This window comes from Bufo bufo, chromosome 4 (genome assembly GCF_905171765.1).
Source record: "Bufo bufo chromosome 4, aBufBuf1.1, whole genome shotgun sequence".
Taxonomy (NCBI): Eukaryota; Metazoa; Chordata; class Amphibia; order Anura; family Bufonidae; genus Bufo; species Bufo bufo.
The window spans coordinates 400,226,753-400,244,167 of NC_053392.1; the positions used below are offsets into that span (position 1 = coordinate 400,226,753).

Here is a 17,415-nt window from a genome sequence, read left to right on the forward strand (position 1 = left end):
CGCGTCCTTCCTCCTGCTTTAATTAGCCACACATTCATTGGTGGCAGTGGTGCGGGCAGCTTCAGAGCCCGCTCACTTCATTGGGCTTAGCAGCGGCCGAGTCATAGGAGGGAGGGATTCCCTCCCTCCCTCCTTCTCCACTGTCTAGACTGAGAGAACAAAGCACGCACCGAGCGCTATGTTCTCTCATAAGAGGAGATACTAGACTGCGCAGTAGCGCAGCCTAGTATCGAAAAAATTAGCATCCCGGTACCGAATCAATACTGGCATAAAAGTATCAATTGGGTATTGAAATTTCGCTACCCGAAACAACCCTAGTTGGCAGAATGCTTCCTTTTGCTATATACAGGTATTATATATTCAATACAGAAGATCTATCCTTCCTATATCCTATATTGTTTTTCTATTATTTTTCTAATTTTGCTCTATTCATTTTGTATTCCTTAATCACATCCATATAGTTTTATACCACACTCCGGACATATAGTACTTACCCCTTTGGAATAATATATTACAAAACCAACCATGTCATATTATGTAATTTAAGTGATCATTTCTGGTAATCTATTGACTAAATTATGTTGTAAACTTAATATATTTCCTGGGTTATATCTCTATATGCCTATTGACTTGATGTAAATTGATCAGCCATATACTACCATGTATTTATTGTAAGTTTATTCTATTGTAGTGTTTGAAAAAGGTCTTAATTGACCAAAACGTCACGCTAGACGTATTGATTGCCCTGAAAAATCTAATAAAAATAAGCATTGATTTTACCTTAGTTAAAAGGGGTTCTCTGGGAATTAAGAAAATAAAAATTACTGAAAAAACTTAAATATTCCTTTATTATAAATAGATTCCCAAATACCTTTTCATTAGTTAAAATGGCTTGTTTTGTCTGAGGAGCAATCAGGTGAAATAATATGGCTACTGTCCTATTAGTACACACAGAACATGTCCTAATCGCACAGCAGAACAAGTTGCCACAACACTGAGCTAAAGAGCTGCCTCCTCATCCTCTCTGCTTGTCAGGGATTATGATCCTGAATACAGTTGAATATCTTCAGCTGAATCTCTGTGGGAATGGAGTTCATGAGGAGACATGAAGTACAGAGAGGAGGAGGGATGTGGCTAATGAGCAACAGCACTTGTATGCAGTCTCTATTACCACAGCAACACATCACCGTAGTCTGTCCTGTCCGTCCTCACTGTACTTCATGTCTCCTCATGAGCTCCGTTCCCACAGAGATTCAGCTGAAGATCATATGTATTCAGGAGAGGATCATAATCCTTGACAAGCAGAGCAGAGAGTAGGATGAGGCAGCTTTTCGGCTCAGTGTTGTGAAGTGACTTGTCCTGCTGTGTAATTAGGACAGGTTTTCTGTGTACTAATAAGATGTCGGACATTTTATTTCTCCTAATGATTGCTCCCTAGATAACATAAGTCATTATAACTAAAGAAAGGGAATATATTTATAAAAAAGTTATATTTAAGTATTTTAATTTTCAAAATTCCAGGACAACCCATTCAAGGACTGCTAAAGTTACTTTGTTAACTACATTGTGGGTTGGAACCCCAAACTGGAAGCACCCACTGTAAAGCTTGAGTGCCACGCAAGTTGAATTAATAGAAATAATGTCAGCACCATTTATTACAAAGGAAGCCAAGGCATCAATCATCTGGTCAGCACTATTCACAGGTTGGTACACAACAGAATCTGTATTTTTGGAACTGCTCGATAAGGACGCTTTAAGTGAAGAAATATAACCAGCATATGTGTTTAGTGTCTCCGGTCTGGAAGTCTATTTCAAGGCACTGAATATAAATGATAACACCAAGCTGTATTAAACCTAATACAAAATGAGTCAGATCTGTTAATTATTGACATATCTTACCACATTAAATGAGTTTTCTGGTGGTAAATGCAGCTTAATCAGGGTGTCATGAATGATTTAAGAAACTTCCCAATACACTTGGGGGCAGATTTATCAGAACCTAGTGCAAGAGAAATCTGGAATAGTCGCTTATATCAACCAATCAGAATCTAACAAGGAAGGTTAGAAGGATCTTTGGAAAATGAAAGCCAACATCTTATCGCTAGCTATAGGCAACCACTCCACTACATGTGTTAGAATGCTCTACTTCTGCGCTTTAGTTCCTGGTTTCAAGATCTCTGCTTCCTGTTAGTGGATGAAACATTCTTGGTGACAACACATGCTGAAAATCTGCTCTTCACAAAAGGTGAAAAGGTATGCTAGATAAGAAAGTGTTAAAGGAATATTCCAGTACAGCTGATCATATAGCTTTAATAAAGACAAATTATGTATGAACTGTCAATTTTCTCCTATTGCTAACACATTAGAAAATGGTTACAAACAGTGACGGTCAGTTCGCAGTGTTTGCCAGCGAACACATGCGGGCTGCCATCTTGACTCACCCGTCCGGCGATGCACAGGTAAGCCCTTACCTGTGCCACGAGCCGGTCTGAAATCAAATGCGGTCACGGGGAGCAGGCAGTTCCGAGAACAGCCCGATGAAGGCCCCCGGCGGCTGTCCTCGGAACTGCCTGCTCCCAGTGACCGCATTTAATTTCAGACGGGCTCCCGTCACAGGCACAGGTAAGGGCTTACCTGTGCATCGCCGGACGGGTGAGTCAAGATGGTAGCCCGCATGTGTTCACTGGCGAAAAACTGCGAACTGACCATCACTGGTACCAAATACCAAAATTTGTTTGAATTGTAATGTCAAATGCAACGTGTCTATATTCACACAATAATGAACATGATGGCCATTTTCAGAATGAGTGAAGTCTATGGTGCCATGCTTCCACTAATCATTTCCATTGTTGTGCTCCAATACAGGAGCAGAACAAAGAAAATGGAAGTGCTGGACCTATCAGATGACAGACAGTAACTGTACCCACTGGGACTCCATTTATTTAAGTAATATTTTAGTGGAATCATGAATGGGGCCTCCAAATGCAGACGTGAACACACCCCAATATTGAGATTAGAGCAAAAAATACTAAATCAATTAGATTAAAGGGGCTATCCCATCTGTCTATTATGGCTAAGATTTGTAGACAGAAAATAAAGAAATCCAGCTTCTGAAAATGTGTCACTTTATTCCAACGTTAAAATCTCCACATACAGGAAAAAAACGTTTTGACGTGTTTTCCTGTATGTGGAGATTTTAACGTTGGAATAAAGTGACATTTTTCAGAAGCTGGATTTCTTTATTTTCTGTCTACAAATCATGTCAGCCGGGTCCGGGCTGTGTCCGTGCTTCTGAGTGGCCGAATGCAGGTAAGCACTGCTTCAATTATCTTTTTCCACCATTATGGCCAAGATGGGAACAAATGCAGCAAGCCAGAGTCAGGGGAGGCAGAGTTATGAAGATGGTCGAGCAGCCGGCAAGCTACAGCAATGGCCGCAATGTTTCCGTAACCCAGCCTCTTGGGGCCATTCTGAAGATAATACACTCACCTAAAGAATTATTAGGAACACCTGCTCTATTTCTCATTAATGCAATTATCTAGTCAACCAATCACATGGCAGTTGCTTCAATGCATTTAGGGGTGTGGTCCTGGTCAAGACAATCTCCTGAACTCCAAACTGAATGTCAGAATGGGAAAGAAAGGTGATTTAAGCAATTTTGAGCGTGGCATGGTTGTTAGTGCCAGACGGGCCGGTCTGAGTATTTCACAATCTGCTCAGTTACTGGGATTTTCACGCACAACCATTTCTAGGGTTTACAAAGTATGGTGTGAAAAGGGAAAAACATCCAGTATGCGGCAGTGCTGTGGGTTAAAATGCCTTGTGGATGCTAGAGGTCAGAGGAGAATGGGCCGACTGATTCAAGCTGATAGAAGAGCAACATTGACTGAAATAACCACTTGTTACAACCGAGGTATGCAGCAAAGCATTTGTGAAGCCACAACACGCACAACCTTGAGGCGGATGGGCTACAACAATAGAAGACCCCACCGGGTACCACTCATCTCCACTACAAATAGGAAAAAGAGGCTACAATTTGCACAAGCTCACCAAAATTCGACTGTTGAAGACTGGAAAAATGTTGCCTGGTCTGATGAGTCTCGATTTCTGTTGAGACATTCAAATGGTAGAGTCCGAATTTGGCGTAAACAGAATAAGAACATGTATCCATCCTCTGATGGCTACTTCCAGCAGGATAATGCACCATGACACAAAGCTCGAATCATTTCAAATTGGTTTCTTGAACATGACAATGAGTTCACTGTACTAAAATGGCCCCCACAGTCACCAGATCTCAACCCAATAGAGCATCTTTGGGATGTGCTGGAACGGGAGCTTCGTGCCCTGGATGGGCATCCCTCAAATCTCCATCAACTGCAAGATGCTATCCTATCAATATGGGCCAACATTTCTAAAGAATGCTATCAGCACCTTGTTGAACCAATGCCACGTAGAATTAAGTCAGTTCTGAAGGCAAAAGGGGGTCCATTAGTATGGTGTTCCTAATAATTCTTTAGGTGAGTGTATATGTACAATAACTTTGTAAGATTGCCTGTCTTGAGCAGGAATGCCCAAACTGCGGCCCCTATAGCTGTTGCAAAACTACAACTCCCAGCATGCCCTAATAGATGTAGGCTTTCCAGGCATGCTGGGAGTTGTAGTTTAGCAACAGCTAGAGGGCTGCAGTTTTGGAATTCCTGCTCAAGACAGGCAATCTTACAAAGTTATTATACACAGTCCTTCCCTATTGCACAAAAGACTTTGAGATTTCAGAGCTCAGCGAATAATGTGTAAATGTGCCATATTGTGCATGCTCAAGCCCTCCAGGATCACAGACCAGATCTGAGAAACACTCTCTGCTTAACAACTGTACAAGTGACATATGGGAAACCTTTATCACCTAAAGAAGAATTTGACTAGGACAATTCCATGCATAAGTATTATTTCTAACCAAGTGGTTAATATTCTTAATTTGGGGGGCGGATCTATTAGCTCAGGACGTTGCATTGATATATATATGAACCTGACCCCCAAGGTTTTTTGAACATTTAACCTCTTGCTGACAGTCGTCGTACATGTAAGGTGCACTGATTAGGCGGGTGTAGAAACTGCTGCATCCGCCAGCATCACTGAAAACACTGATGCCAGTGCATTAACCCTTTGTATGACCACTGCATGCACAGTGTTCGCGGAGGGAAGGGGCTCCCTCTCTGAACCCATCGGGTCCCCATGCTGCGTAGACAGGGACCAGATGGCCGGTATGGCAGCCCGATGCCTTCCCTTCTATGGAAGCCTGTGAGACCCAGCCCCCTGGTAAAAGTAAAAGTAAAAAAAAATAGTAAAAAAAATGTTATTTAACCACTTCACATCTGGGCCATTTGCCCCCTTCATGACCAGGCCTAATTTTGCAAATCTGACATATCTCACTTTATGTGGTAATAACTATGGAACACTTTTACTTATCCAAGCAATTCAGAGACAGTTTTCTCGTGACACATTTTACTTCATGACAGTCATAAATTTGAGTCAATATATTAAACCTTTATTTATGAAAAAATCACAAATTTACAAAAAATGTTGAAAAATTTGCAATTTTCAAAATTTACATTTCTCTGCTTTTAAAACAGAAAGTGATACCTCATAAAATATTTATTACTTAACATTCCCCATATGTCTACTTTATGTTGGCATCATTTTGGAAATGTCATTTAATTTTTTTAGGATGTTAGAAGGCTTAGAATTGTAGAAGCAATTCTTAAAATTTTTAAGAAAAATTGCCAAAACCCACTTTTTAAGGACCAGTTCAGGTCTGAAGTCACTTTGTGGGGCTTACATAGTGGATACCTCCATAAATGACCCCATTGTAGAAACTACACCCCTCAAGTTACTTAAAACAGATTTTACAAACTTTGTTAACCCTTTAGGCGTTCCACAAGAATTAAAGGAAAATGGAGATCAAATTTTTAAATTTCACTTTTTTGTCAGATTTTCCATTTTCATCCATTTTTTTCTCTTTAACACATCGAGGGTTAACAGCCAAACAAAACTCAATATTTATTACCCTGATTCTGCGGTTTACAGAAACATCCCATATGTAGTCATAAACTGCTGTATGGGCACACGGCAGGGCGCAGAAGAAAAGGAGCGCCACATGGTTTTTAGATGCCATGTCCCATTTGAAGCCCCCCTAATGCACCCTTACAGTACAAACTCCCAAACAGTTACCCCATTTTGGAAACGAGCGGATAAGGTGCCAGTTTTATTGGTACTATTTTTAGGTACATATGATTTTTTGATCATTCATTATAACATTTTATGGGCAAGGAGACCAAAAAATTGGTTGTTTTAGCAAAGTTTTTATTTATTTATTTTTACAGCATTCACCTGAGGGGTTAGGTCATGTGACATTTTTATAGAGCAGATGGTTATGGACGTTACGATACCTAATATGTATACTTTTTCTTATTTATTGAAGTTTTACACAATAATAGCATTTTTTAAACAAAAAGAATTATGTTTTAATGTGTCCATGTTCGGAAAGATGATTTTAATGATTTTAATGATTTTCTTATGTAGGGGCTCATTTTTTGCGGGATGAGGTGAGGTTTTATTTGTCTCATTTTGTGGGACATACGCCTTTTTGATCACTTGGTGTTGCACTTTTTGTGATGCAAGGTGACAAATGGCTTTTTTTGACACAGTTTTTATTTTTTTACGGTGTTCAACCGAGAGGTTGGGTCATGTGATATTTTTATAGAGCTGGTGGTTACGGATGCGGCGATACCTAATATGTATATATTTTTTTATTTATTTCACTTTAACACAATAATAGTATTTTTTAAACCCAAAAATTTATGTTTTAGTGTCTCCATGTTCTGAGAGCTATAGTTTTTTTTTTATTTAATTTTTTTAGAGCTTTTCTTATGTAGGGGCTTATTTTTTGCGGAATTAGGTGACAGTTTTATTGGTATTATTTTGGGGGACATACGCCATTTTGGTCACTTGGTGTTGCACTTTTTGTGATGTAAGGTGACAAATGGCTTTGTTTGACAGTTTTTTATTTTTTTAATTTTTTTATGGTGTTTATCAGACTGGGTAGACCATGTGATATATTTATAGAGCCGGCCGCCACCGAATATGTCTATTTTTTATTTTATTTTTCTATATTAACATTTTTTTTTTTATTCTTTACGTGGGGCATTTTTTTTTTTTTTTTTTACATGTGAAACTTTTTAATTTTTTTTTATTTAAACACTTTATTTTTATTTTTTTTATTTTACACTTTTCATCCCCCATAAGGTCATACAAGACCTCTGGGGGACATTTAACCTCACATTATTATTTTTTTCTACTACTTGATATAGTAGCCCCAGTTACAGGGGAAATACACCCCCCAGAGAGGCTGTACAGCGGTATACTGCGCTGTACAGCCTCAGTGCAGGGCTGATCGAGGTCTGTGAAAGACCCGACGGCTCCTGCACTCTCCAGCCCCGGCTGTCACATGACCGCCGGGCCGGAACAGGAAGCGCATAGCACTTCCTGCACTGTATACACAGTGTTCGGTGAGCGCTTTGTATACAGCGATCTAGAAGGCAGGGACACCTGGGAACTGTCCCTGCCTTCTCTAAGGGTTGCCCTGCTGTCACTGACAGCGGGCAACCCGATCTGCAGCTGCACGATTAGCGTGCAGCTGCAATCTCTGAATGGACGTTCAGAAACGTTCATTCAGAGATATAGAACCACCTCCCGGACGTTTTTAGTCAACGTACGGACGGGAGGCGGTTTTAAAGTTTTAAACACACTTTCCCCTCCTAAAGCCATATAAGACATTTTAGGTATCGCCACATCCGTAACGACCGGCTATATAAAAATATCACATGATCAATCCAGTCAGTCACATGAAAAAAACATGGTGTCAAAAGTAATTTCTTGTCACTATGCCTTACAAAACGTGTAATAGTGAGCGATCAAAAAGTACTATGTACCCCAAAATGGTACCAATGACAAGGGTAACTCATCCTGCAAAAAATGAGCCCCCACAAAAGCCAATTAGCAGAAAAAAAAAAGCAAGAAAATGTGGCTCTCAGAAAATGGCGACACAAAACAGGATTTTTTTTTTTAAAAATGGATTGTGTAAAAGTGGTAAAACATACAAAACTATATGAAAATTGGTATCTCTGTAATCGTACTGACCAGCAGAATAAAGATAACATGTCATTTTTTCTGCATGGTGTTCGCCGCAATAACAAAACCCGAAAAGCAATGGCAGTGTTGCTGCCTTTTCTTTATCCTACTTCCCAAAAAGCGAAAAATAAATTGCAATCAAAAAGTCATATGTACCCCAAAATAGAACCAATGATAAAGATCCAGTGATAGAAAAATAAAATGTATGGTTATCAGAAAATGGCTGTACTGGTTTCCAGAGGCTGATGAATAGCAACATGGCGCCTGTAAACCATTCCACCAAAATCTGCCCTCTAAAGACCATATGGCGCGACTTCTCTTCTGATTCCTGCCATGTGCCCAAACATCAATTTACAACTACATATGGGGTATTGCTGTGTTCAGGAGAAAATGCTTAACAGAATTTGTGGTGCCTTTTCTCCTGTGCAACACTTGGGGAGCTTGTGCAACACTTTATTGGAAGAAATAAATAGTTTCATTTTCACAGTCGAGTGTTTCTAAATTCTATGAAATGTCTGTGGGGTCAAAGTGGTCAGTACACCCCTCAATAGATTTCTTGAGGGGTGTAGTTTACAAAATGGGGTCACTTTTTGGGGGTTTCTACTGTAGCGGTACCTACTAGGCACAACCTCTAGATGTGCCATGATGCCCAAAAACATTCCTGCAAAATCTGCTCTCCCAAAACCATTTGGCGCTTCATGCTTTATGAGCCATCCCATGTGCCCAAACAGCAGTTTACAACAACATATGGTGCGTTTCTGGAAATTGCAGAATCGGGGTAATGAATTTTGAGGTTTGTTTTTCTGTTAACCCTTGCTGCCTTACAGGAAAAAATGAAAAATGTGCTAATGAAAAAAAATTGATTTGCAAAAATAGGTTCTGTCAGGAAGATGAAAAATGACTGTGCCCTAAAGGGGTTTAAGTTCCAGCTGTCCAAGATTTATGTACCCACTATCACTGTTAGGCCTCATGCACACGACCGTATGTATTTTGCCTTCCGCCAAAAATACGGATGATGTCTGTATGCATTCTGTATTTTGCGGAACCGAACAGCTGGCTCCTAATAGAACAGTACTATCCTTGTCTGTAATGCGGAAAAGAATAGGACATGCTCTATTTTTTTTGTGGAATGGAAATACGGACCTATGCAAACGGAACGCACACGGAGTAGCTTCCATTTTTTTTTTTGCTGACCCATTGAAATGAAAGGTTCCGTATAACGTCCACCAAAAAAAAAATGGAACGGAAATGTAAAGAAAATACGTTTGTGTGCATGAGGCCTTAAAGGAGTTTTCTGGATGTTTAATATTGATGACTTGTCCCTAAGATAGATCATCAATATCAGATTGGTCTGACTCTCGACATGCCCACCAATTAGCTGATTTCAGTGCTCAGAGCACACCTAGCGAAAGACAGTTCCATACTTTTAATGGCTATGCTTGGTAACTGCAGTTCTATCCCATTCACTTGTATGGGACTAGGCAACAGTAACAAGGCACAACCACTAAAAAGTTAAAAGGGCTGTGCCGGATACTGGTGTGCTGCATGCTCTGGAATCGACTGATCAGTTGGGTTTCTGGGAGTCAGACCCCCTCCATTCTGGTATTGATGACATATGAAAATCCTGAAAACTTTTATTTTTTTTAAAATCCTTTTCTCAAAGAGCCAGTTAAGGCAATTAGTTTGCAAGAGAGAAATACTGAATAGGACTCTTCTCCATTAAACCCTACATTCCCCTATAAGGCTAAGGCTAAGTTCACACGAACGTGCGTGACCCGTGGCCGTATTGCGGCCCGCAAATCGCGGGCCGCAATACACGGCCAAAGTTCCGTGTGAATTCCGCATCACGGATGCGGACCCATTCACTTCAATGGGTCCGCTAATCCGGAATCGCGGAACAGCCGCACGGGACGGGACCCCTCGGAAGCACTACGGAGTGCCTCCTGGGGTTACGTCCCGTTGTTCCGTTCCGCTAAAAGATAGAACAAGTCCTATCTTTTCGCGGAACGGCCGGATCGCGGACCCATTAAAGTGAATGGGTCCGCGATCCGATGCGGCTGACCTACGGCCGGCGAACAAGCATTGCGGCCCGCTATTTGCGGGCCGCTTCACAGGCACGGGTCACACACGTTCGTGTGAACCCGGCCTAATAATGGAGCCAGCTGCAGCTATAATCCAAGCAATGCTCACCATGACGTTTTTAAAATGAGGTTGTATGTGTGCAAATACATCTGCCAATACATTTTCATAAGGCAATAATGAGGAATCCCATAGACAATAATATTAAATGTATTATTGGTTAAAAAAAATATAAAAGTATTTTACGATAGAACAGAATAAGCCAAATTAAAGGGGTTATCCGGAAATTTATATTAATGACCTATCCTCTGGGTGGCTCCCTGAAACAGCTGATCAGTGGGGGTGTGGGGACTTGGATCCCCTCCGATGTGATAATAATGACCTATCCAGAGGAAAGGCCATCATTATCAATTCCTGGATAACCCCTTTAAACCTTACTGCAAACATTATTTGCCATTTCTTATATAAAACATCACCTTATGCATAACATATATATATATATATATATATATATATATATATATATCGAACTAGACAAAAATACCCCATAAATTTAAAAAAGAAAAATGCTCTTACGACTTGATACGCAGTATGCCAGTCTGCAGTTGATCTTTCGGTACAGTTGCTTATTAAAAGGCCAGATGACAAGAGTAAAAAGTTGAATTAAATTAATGATAAGTCCTGTTCCAATAAACACATAGCTGATAAAAAGATGGCAAAAGAATTGAGATTTCAGAAATCCACTGATATCCATTTTTCACCACGAACAGATGACAGAGGCTTCTCAAAACCATCCAGATTGTCAGGAAAATGCCTGTTTAATAAGAAAAGAAGGGTTAAAAATCAGTATCTAGACAAAACAGAGTACACCATAAATACATGCACAAATTTATATTTCATATCACTCAGTGTGCTGGTTTACATTTCTTTTTGTAAGTTTCACACTAGTATTTACCATCTCCGGCAGGGAGAAGCTTGCCGGAGATGTCTGGATTCGACACTGCCAGATGCTATCTGGCACGTGCCAGCTCCATTGTCTATAATGGAGAACGGCAGAGATCTGGCCGCAGGTTTCTCCCTGCTGGAACAGCATGCCAGAGATGGTAAACACTAGTGTGAGCCCAATAGCATGAATTAAACCGCACACTTTGCCAAAATTAACAAAGGAACGTAACTTCCCAGTTTTAATATGCACTCCATTACAAAACCAAAATAGCTTTCTATTGCCTGAAAAAATCTGATGAGAAGATCCAGAGGTCATGGTCCATACCAGAACCAATGACAAAGTTAGAGGAAGGTGGAGAGTGCTTAAAAATGATTTTAGGGATTTAGGTCAAAAGCTTAGGGCAAGAACCACAAAGGTAGTGTTTTCCGAAATACTGCCTGTACCACGAGCCACACAAGAAAGGCAGCGGGAGATTAGGAAGGTTAACAAGTGGCTCAAGAACTGGTGTAGGAAGGAGGGGTTTGGGTTCCTGGCGAACTGGGCTGACTTCTCTTTCGGCTATAGGCTCTATCGTACAGATAGGTTGCACCCCAATTGGGAAGGGGCAGCTGTGTTGGGGGAGAAGATGGCTAGAAGGTTGGAGGAGTGTTTCAACTAGGGACTGGGGGGGAGGGTAATTACATTATAGGATGGGAAGATAGTGCAGATAGAGACCGGGGGCAAGGTAGTGGGACTGGGGAAGGAATGGAAGGAGGGACTAGAACAGTTCAGAAGGAAAGGTGTAGGGTAAAAAATATATACATAAACCTCTTAATTGTATGTAAACTAATGCCAGAAGCCTGACTAATAAAACTGGGTAACTGGAATTAATGAAGTGTGGAGGACTATGACATAGTGGGTATAACTGAGACATGGCTGGATGATAGCTATGACTGGGCAGTTAATGTACAAGGTTACCTTCTGTTTAGAAAGGATCGTCAAAACCAGAGAGGGGTGGGGTCTGCCTTTATCTAAAGTCTTGTCTAAAGCCCACAGTCCGAGAAGATATTAGCGAGGGACATGAACATGTGGAGTCTCTGTGGGTAGAAATACATGGAGGCAAAAATAATAATAAATTACTAATTGGAGTTTATTATAAACCACCTAATATACCAGAGTCCACAGAAAATCTACTACTAAATGAGATAAACTAGGCGGCAAATCATAACGAGGTGGTTATTATGGGGGACTTCAACTACCCAGATATAGACTGGGGAACTGAAAGCTGTACATCTCATAAAGGAAACAGGTTCTTCGCAATAACCAAAGACAATTACCTTACCCAACTGGTTCAGGACACGACTAGAAGGACGGCCATACTGGACTTAGTATTAACCAATAGACCTGACAGAACAACAGATGTGCAGGTCGGGGGACACCTGGGAAATAGTGACCATAAAGTAATAACCTTCCAATTATCCTTCAAGCAAGCGTTTCTACAGGGAGGAACAAAAATGCCAAACTTCAAAAAAGCTAAATTTAGCCAACTAAGAGAGGCCATAGGCCTAACTAACTGGGACAAGTCCTCAAAAATAAAGATACCGCCACAAAATGGGATATTTTTAAAAGCATCCTGAAATCTAATTGTGAGAGGTACATACCTTATAGGAATAAAGGGTTAAGGAACAAGAAGAAACCAATGTGGATAAATATAACTGTAAAGAAAGCAATAAATGACAAAAAGAAAGCATTTAAATCACTAAAACAGGAGGGTAGGGAGGAAGCACTGAAAAACTATAAGGAAACAAATAGAATATGTAAAAAAATAAAAGCCGCCAAACTAGGGACTGAGAGATTAATTGCCAAAGAGAGCAAAACTAAACCTAAAATGTTTTTCAATTATATAAATGGTAAAAAGTATAAATCTGAAGGTGTCGGCCCCCTACAGAGCAATGAGGTTGCAGAGAGTGATGAGGATAAAGCAAAGCTATTAAATATTTTTTTCTCCACTGTTTTCACTGGGGAAAATAAGCTGTCAGATGAAATGCAGAATGTAAAAGTTAATTCCCTATTAAAAGTAACCTGTCTGACCCAGGAAGAAGTACAACAGCGACTTAAAAAGATTAAAATAGACAAATTGCCAGGACCAGATGTCATACACCCCCGTATCCTAAGAGAATTAAGTAATGTCATAGCCAGACCCTTATTTCTGATATTTACAGACTCTATACTGACAGGGAGTGTTCCACAGGATTGGCGCATAGCAAATGTGGTGCCAATATTCAAAAAGGGTGCAAAAACAGACCCTGGAAATTATAGGCCGGTAAGTTTAACATCTGTTGTGGGTAAACTGTTTTTCTAGGAGATGCTATCTTGGAGGATCTCAATGAAAACAAGCAAATAACATCATATCAGCATGGCTTCATGAGGGATTGTTCATATCAAACTAATTTAATCAGTTTCTAAGAGGAGGTAAGTTGTAGACTTGACAGTGGCGAATCAATGGATGTCGTATATCTGGACTTCTCCAAAGTATTTGATACTGTACCACATAAAAGGTTAGTATATAAAATGAGAATGCTCGGACTGGGGGAAAACGTCTGTATGTGGGTAAGTAACTGACTCAATGATAGAAAACAGAGTGTGGTTATTAATGGTACACACTCAGATTGGGTCACTGTCACTTGACGGAGTACCTCAGGGGTCAGCATTGGGCCCTATTCTCTTCAATATATTTATTAATGATCTTGTAGAAGGCTTGCACAGTAAAATATAAATATTTGCAGATGACACTAAACTGTGTAAAGTAATTAACACTGAAAAGGACAATATACAGCTACAGATGGACCTGGATAGATTTGAGGCTTGGGCAGAGAAGTGGCAGATGAGGTTTAACACTGACAAATGTAATGTTATGCACATGAGAAGGAATGATGCAAATCACCCGTACGTACTAAATGGTAAAACACTGGGTAAGACTGACATGGAAAAGGACCTAGGAATTTTAATAAACAGCAAACTAAGCAGTAAAAACCAGTGTCAGGCAGCTGCTGCCAAGGCCAATAAGATAATGGGTTGCATCAAAAGGGGCATAGATGCCCGTGATGAGAACATAGTCCTACCAATTTACAAATCACTAGTCAGACCACACATGGAGTACTGTGTACAGTTCTGGGCTCCTGTGAACAGGGCAGATATAGCAGAGCTGGAGAGGATTCAAAGGAGGGCAACTAAAGTAATAACTGGAATGGGGCAACTACAATACCCTGAAAGATTATCAACATTAGGGTTTTTCCCTCTAGAAAAAAGACGACTGAGGGGAGATCTAATTACTATGTATAAATATATCAGAGGACAGTACAGAGATCTCTCCCATCATCTATTTATCCCCAGGACTGTGATTGTGACGAGGGAACACCCTCTGCGTCTGGAGGAAAGAGGGTTTGTACACAAACATAGAAAAGGATTCTTTACGGTAAGAGCATTGAGACTATGGAACTCTCTGCCTGATGAGGTGGTGATGGTGAGTACAATAAAAGAATTCAAGAGGGGCTTGGATGAATTTCTGGGGTGTAATAATATTACAGGCTATAGCTACTAGAGATGGGTTGTTGATCCAGGGAAATATTCTGATTGCCTTATTGGAGTCGGGAAGGAATTTTTCCCCCCTTAAGTGGGGAAAATTGTCTGGTACCTCAGTTTTCTTTTTTGCCTTCCTCTGGATCAACTTGCAAGATAACAGGCCGAACTGGATGGACAAATGTCTTTTTTCGGCCTTATATACTTTTTTACTATGTTACACAGCATGGAGCACAACCTGCAGCCCGCAATAACATTCTGTGCAGGTTCCCCCATCCATCTGGTCACAGATATGCTTGTCTGCCTTGGTGGCTGTTCAGATGCATTTCTTATGTTAGACAGAAGAGAAGTGGCGTGTAGTGGCAGGAGAGGCAAAATCTATTAGATCACTGTGTAGATGTCTCTGGATCCCTCAGATCAGTAAAATTGGGGTCTTTTGATCCTCGTGTGGGTCTTCAGAAAGGAGTCGATATGATGGAGAGGTGGCTGTATATAGGAGAACAGCTATCTTCATTGTAGTTTATGGAAGTAATGAAACACTCGACTGTTCCAGTAAGGGCGAGATGGGACCAAGCGCCAGTCCTACGGAAACAGTCGAGCGGAACGCCAGCCCGTTCAGCTGTTTCCGTAAGCCCGGCCACCTGGGGCCAGCACTTATTTCCATCTCGCTATGGAAATGCCAAGATGGGACACCTTCTTTAAACTACAACAGAGAGAGTCTCATGCATGCATTGTCTCTTCCCTCCTGGAAGGTGAACAGGGCTCACATTTTCCTGATAGGTGGGAATCCTAGAAGTAGAACTGGCATCTATCCATCTTCTTTCACACTTACGGGGTAACCCAGATAATTTCTGTCGTTTACCCAGAAGAACTGTATGTGTTAATGGAAACATCCACAATATCTATCCTGGACTTTACCCAGACTTTCTCCCCACTGCCATAGTACTAAATGCAGGTTTTGTATGTGTGAGCGCATGTGTGAATACAGCAGTGAATGTTCCGCAAAATCACAGTGGCCACATCGAGGCACCCAGAACATTTCCTTGTGTAGTGAGAACATGCCCAACATGAAACATCTTTGTAATTGAAAAAAGGGTTGAGAGATCCGCTCACCTCTGTTCCCTCAAAGACTGGATACACTCTTTAAAGAGTATCAAGCGCAGAGGAAACATTATATATGTGGAACGCTATTCTTGTTGAATTGATACAGGACACTCAGCGGCATTTAAGCATATCTGCGGATTTTATTATTCAAATATAGGACTGAGTACACCACTATAAGTGGCATATTTTTAAAGATTGGTGTGTGATAATCATACCTATGAAATTATAGGAGAATATTGCCGAATTGAGCAGAGGCTGACCGCGTCATTTATCCTCCCCCTCAATTTAAACCCAATTCTCAGGATCTAACGGACCTGTACTGGGGAATCCAAAGTGAGGATTTTTGAGCTATCAGCCTCAGGCCAAAACGGTATATCCATTTTTTCTATTGTATTTTATTCTACTGTTTTATTATATTGTTCATTTTATATTGTGATCTATTGCGATTTTATTGTAAGTTTTATTAATAAATTGTGTCCTATATTTCCATATATGAGTGCCCATCCATATTTTTTCTACATGAAACATTTTTGGGCTGATAACTACGTGTGAAAGGCAAACTCTGGTAAATCCCTGGACCTGATATTCCTGTAATTCTCCTTCAGACATTTATGACAAATACTTCACATTCACATCTTTAAGTTTTATTTCTCTTTGGATTGGACATTCAGAGAATGTGGTCCTTAGACCAGAGAAGCTTCTGCATCCCAGATTTAACCCGTAGGATACCAGCGCCGTACATGTACGGTGCAGAAATACGGAACACAAATACCTCATGGGAAGGAATAATGTAAAACACTCGGTAACACTGACATGGAAAAGGACCTAGGAATTTTAATAAACAGCAAACTAAGGCTACTTTCACACTAGCGTTCGGAGCGGATCCGTCTGATGTTTCATCAGACGGATCCGCTCCGATAATGCAGACGTTTGCATCTGTTCAGAACGGATCCGTCTGCATTATTACTTAGAAAATTTTTAAGTCTGAAAGTAGCCTGAGCGGATCCGTTCAGACTTTACATTGAAAGTCAATGGGGGACGGATCCGCTTGAAGATTGAGCCATATAGTGTCATCTTCAAGCGGATCCGTCCCCATTGACTTCCATTATAAGTCTGGACGGATCCGCTCGCCTCCGCACGGCCAGGCGGACACCCGAATGCTGCAAGCAGCGTTCAGGTGTCCGCTCACTGAGCGGAGCGGAGGCTGAGCGCTGGCAGGCGGATGCATTCTCAGTGGATCCGCCTCCACTGAGAATGCATTAGGGCCAGACGGATGCGTTCGGGGCCGCTCGTGAGCCCCTTCAAACGGAGCGCACGAGCGGACACCCGAACGCTAGTGTGAAAGTAGCCTAAGCAGTAAAAACCAGTGTCAGGCAGCTGCTGCCAAGGTCAATAAGATAATAGGTTGCATCATAAATGGCACTGTGTACACCAAGTCCCTGAGCGAAATCGCTCGGTGACCGGGGTTACGATGGCTGTTCTGCACGGCATGCAGCCATCTTTCCTACAGGCACAGGGAGGTTTTTCCACCCCCCTGCAGCCCC

General features: G+C 41.1%; 1 protein-coding gene across 1 annotated transcript in view; it reads right to left on the minus strand.

Moving 5' to 3' along the window:
* AGPAT4 (1-acylglycerol-3-phosphate O-acyltransferase 4) overlaps window positions 1-11,017 on the minus strand; it is a 126,268-nt gene extending 115,251 nt beyond the window's left edge. The window contains exon 1 of the mRNA XM_040427138.1: window positions 10,840-11,017. Within this exon, the coding sequence (XP_040283072.1) occupies window positions 10,840-11,017 (178 nt within the window). The remainder of the gene's footprint in view (window positions 1-10,839) is intronic.
* Between the last annotated feature and the right edge of the window lie 6,398 nt (window positions 11,018-17,415).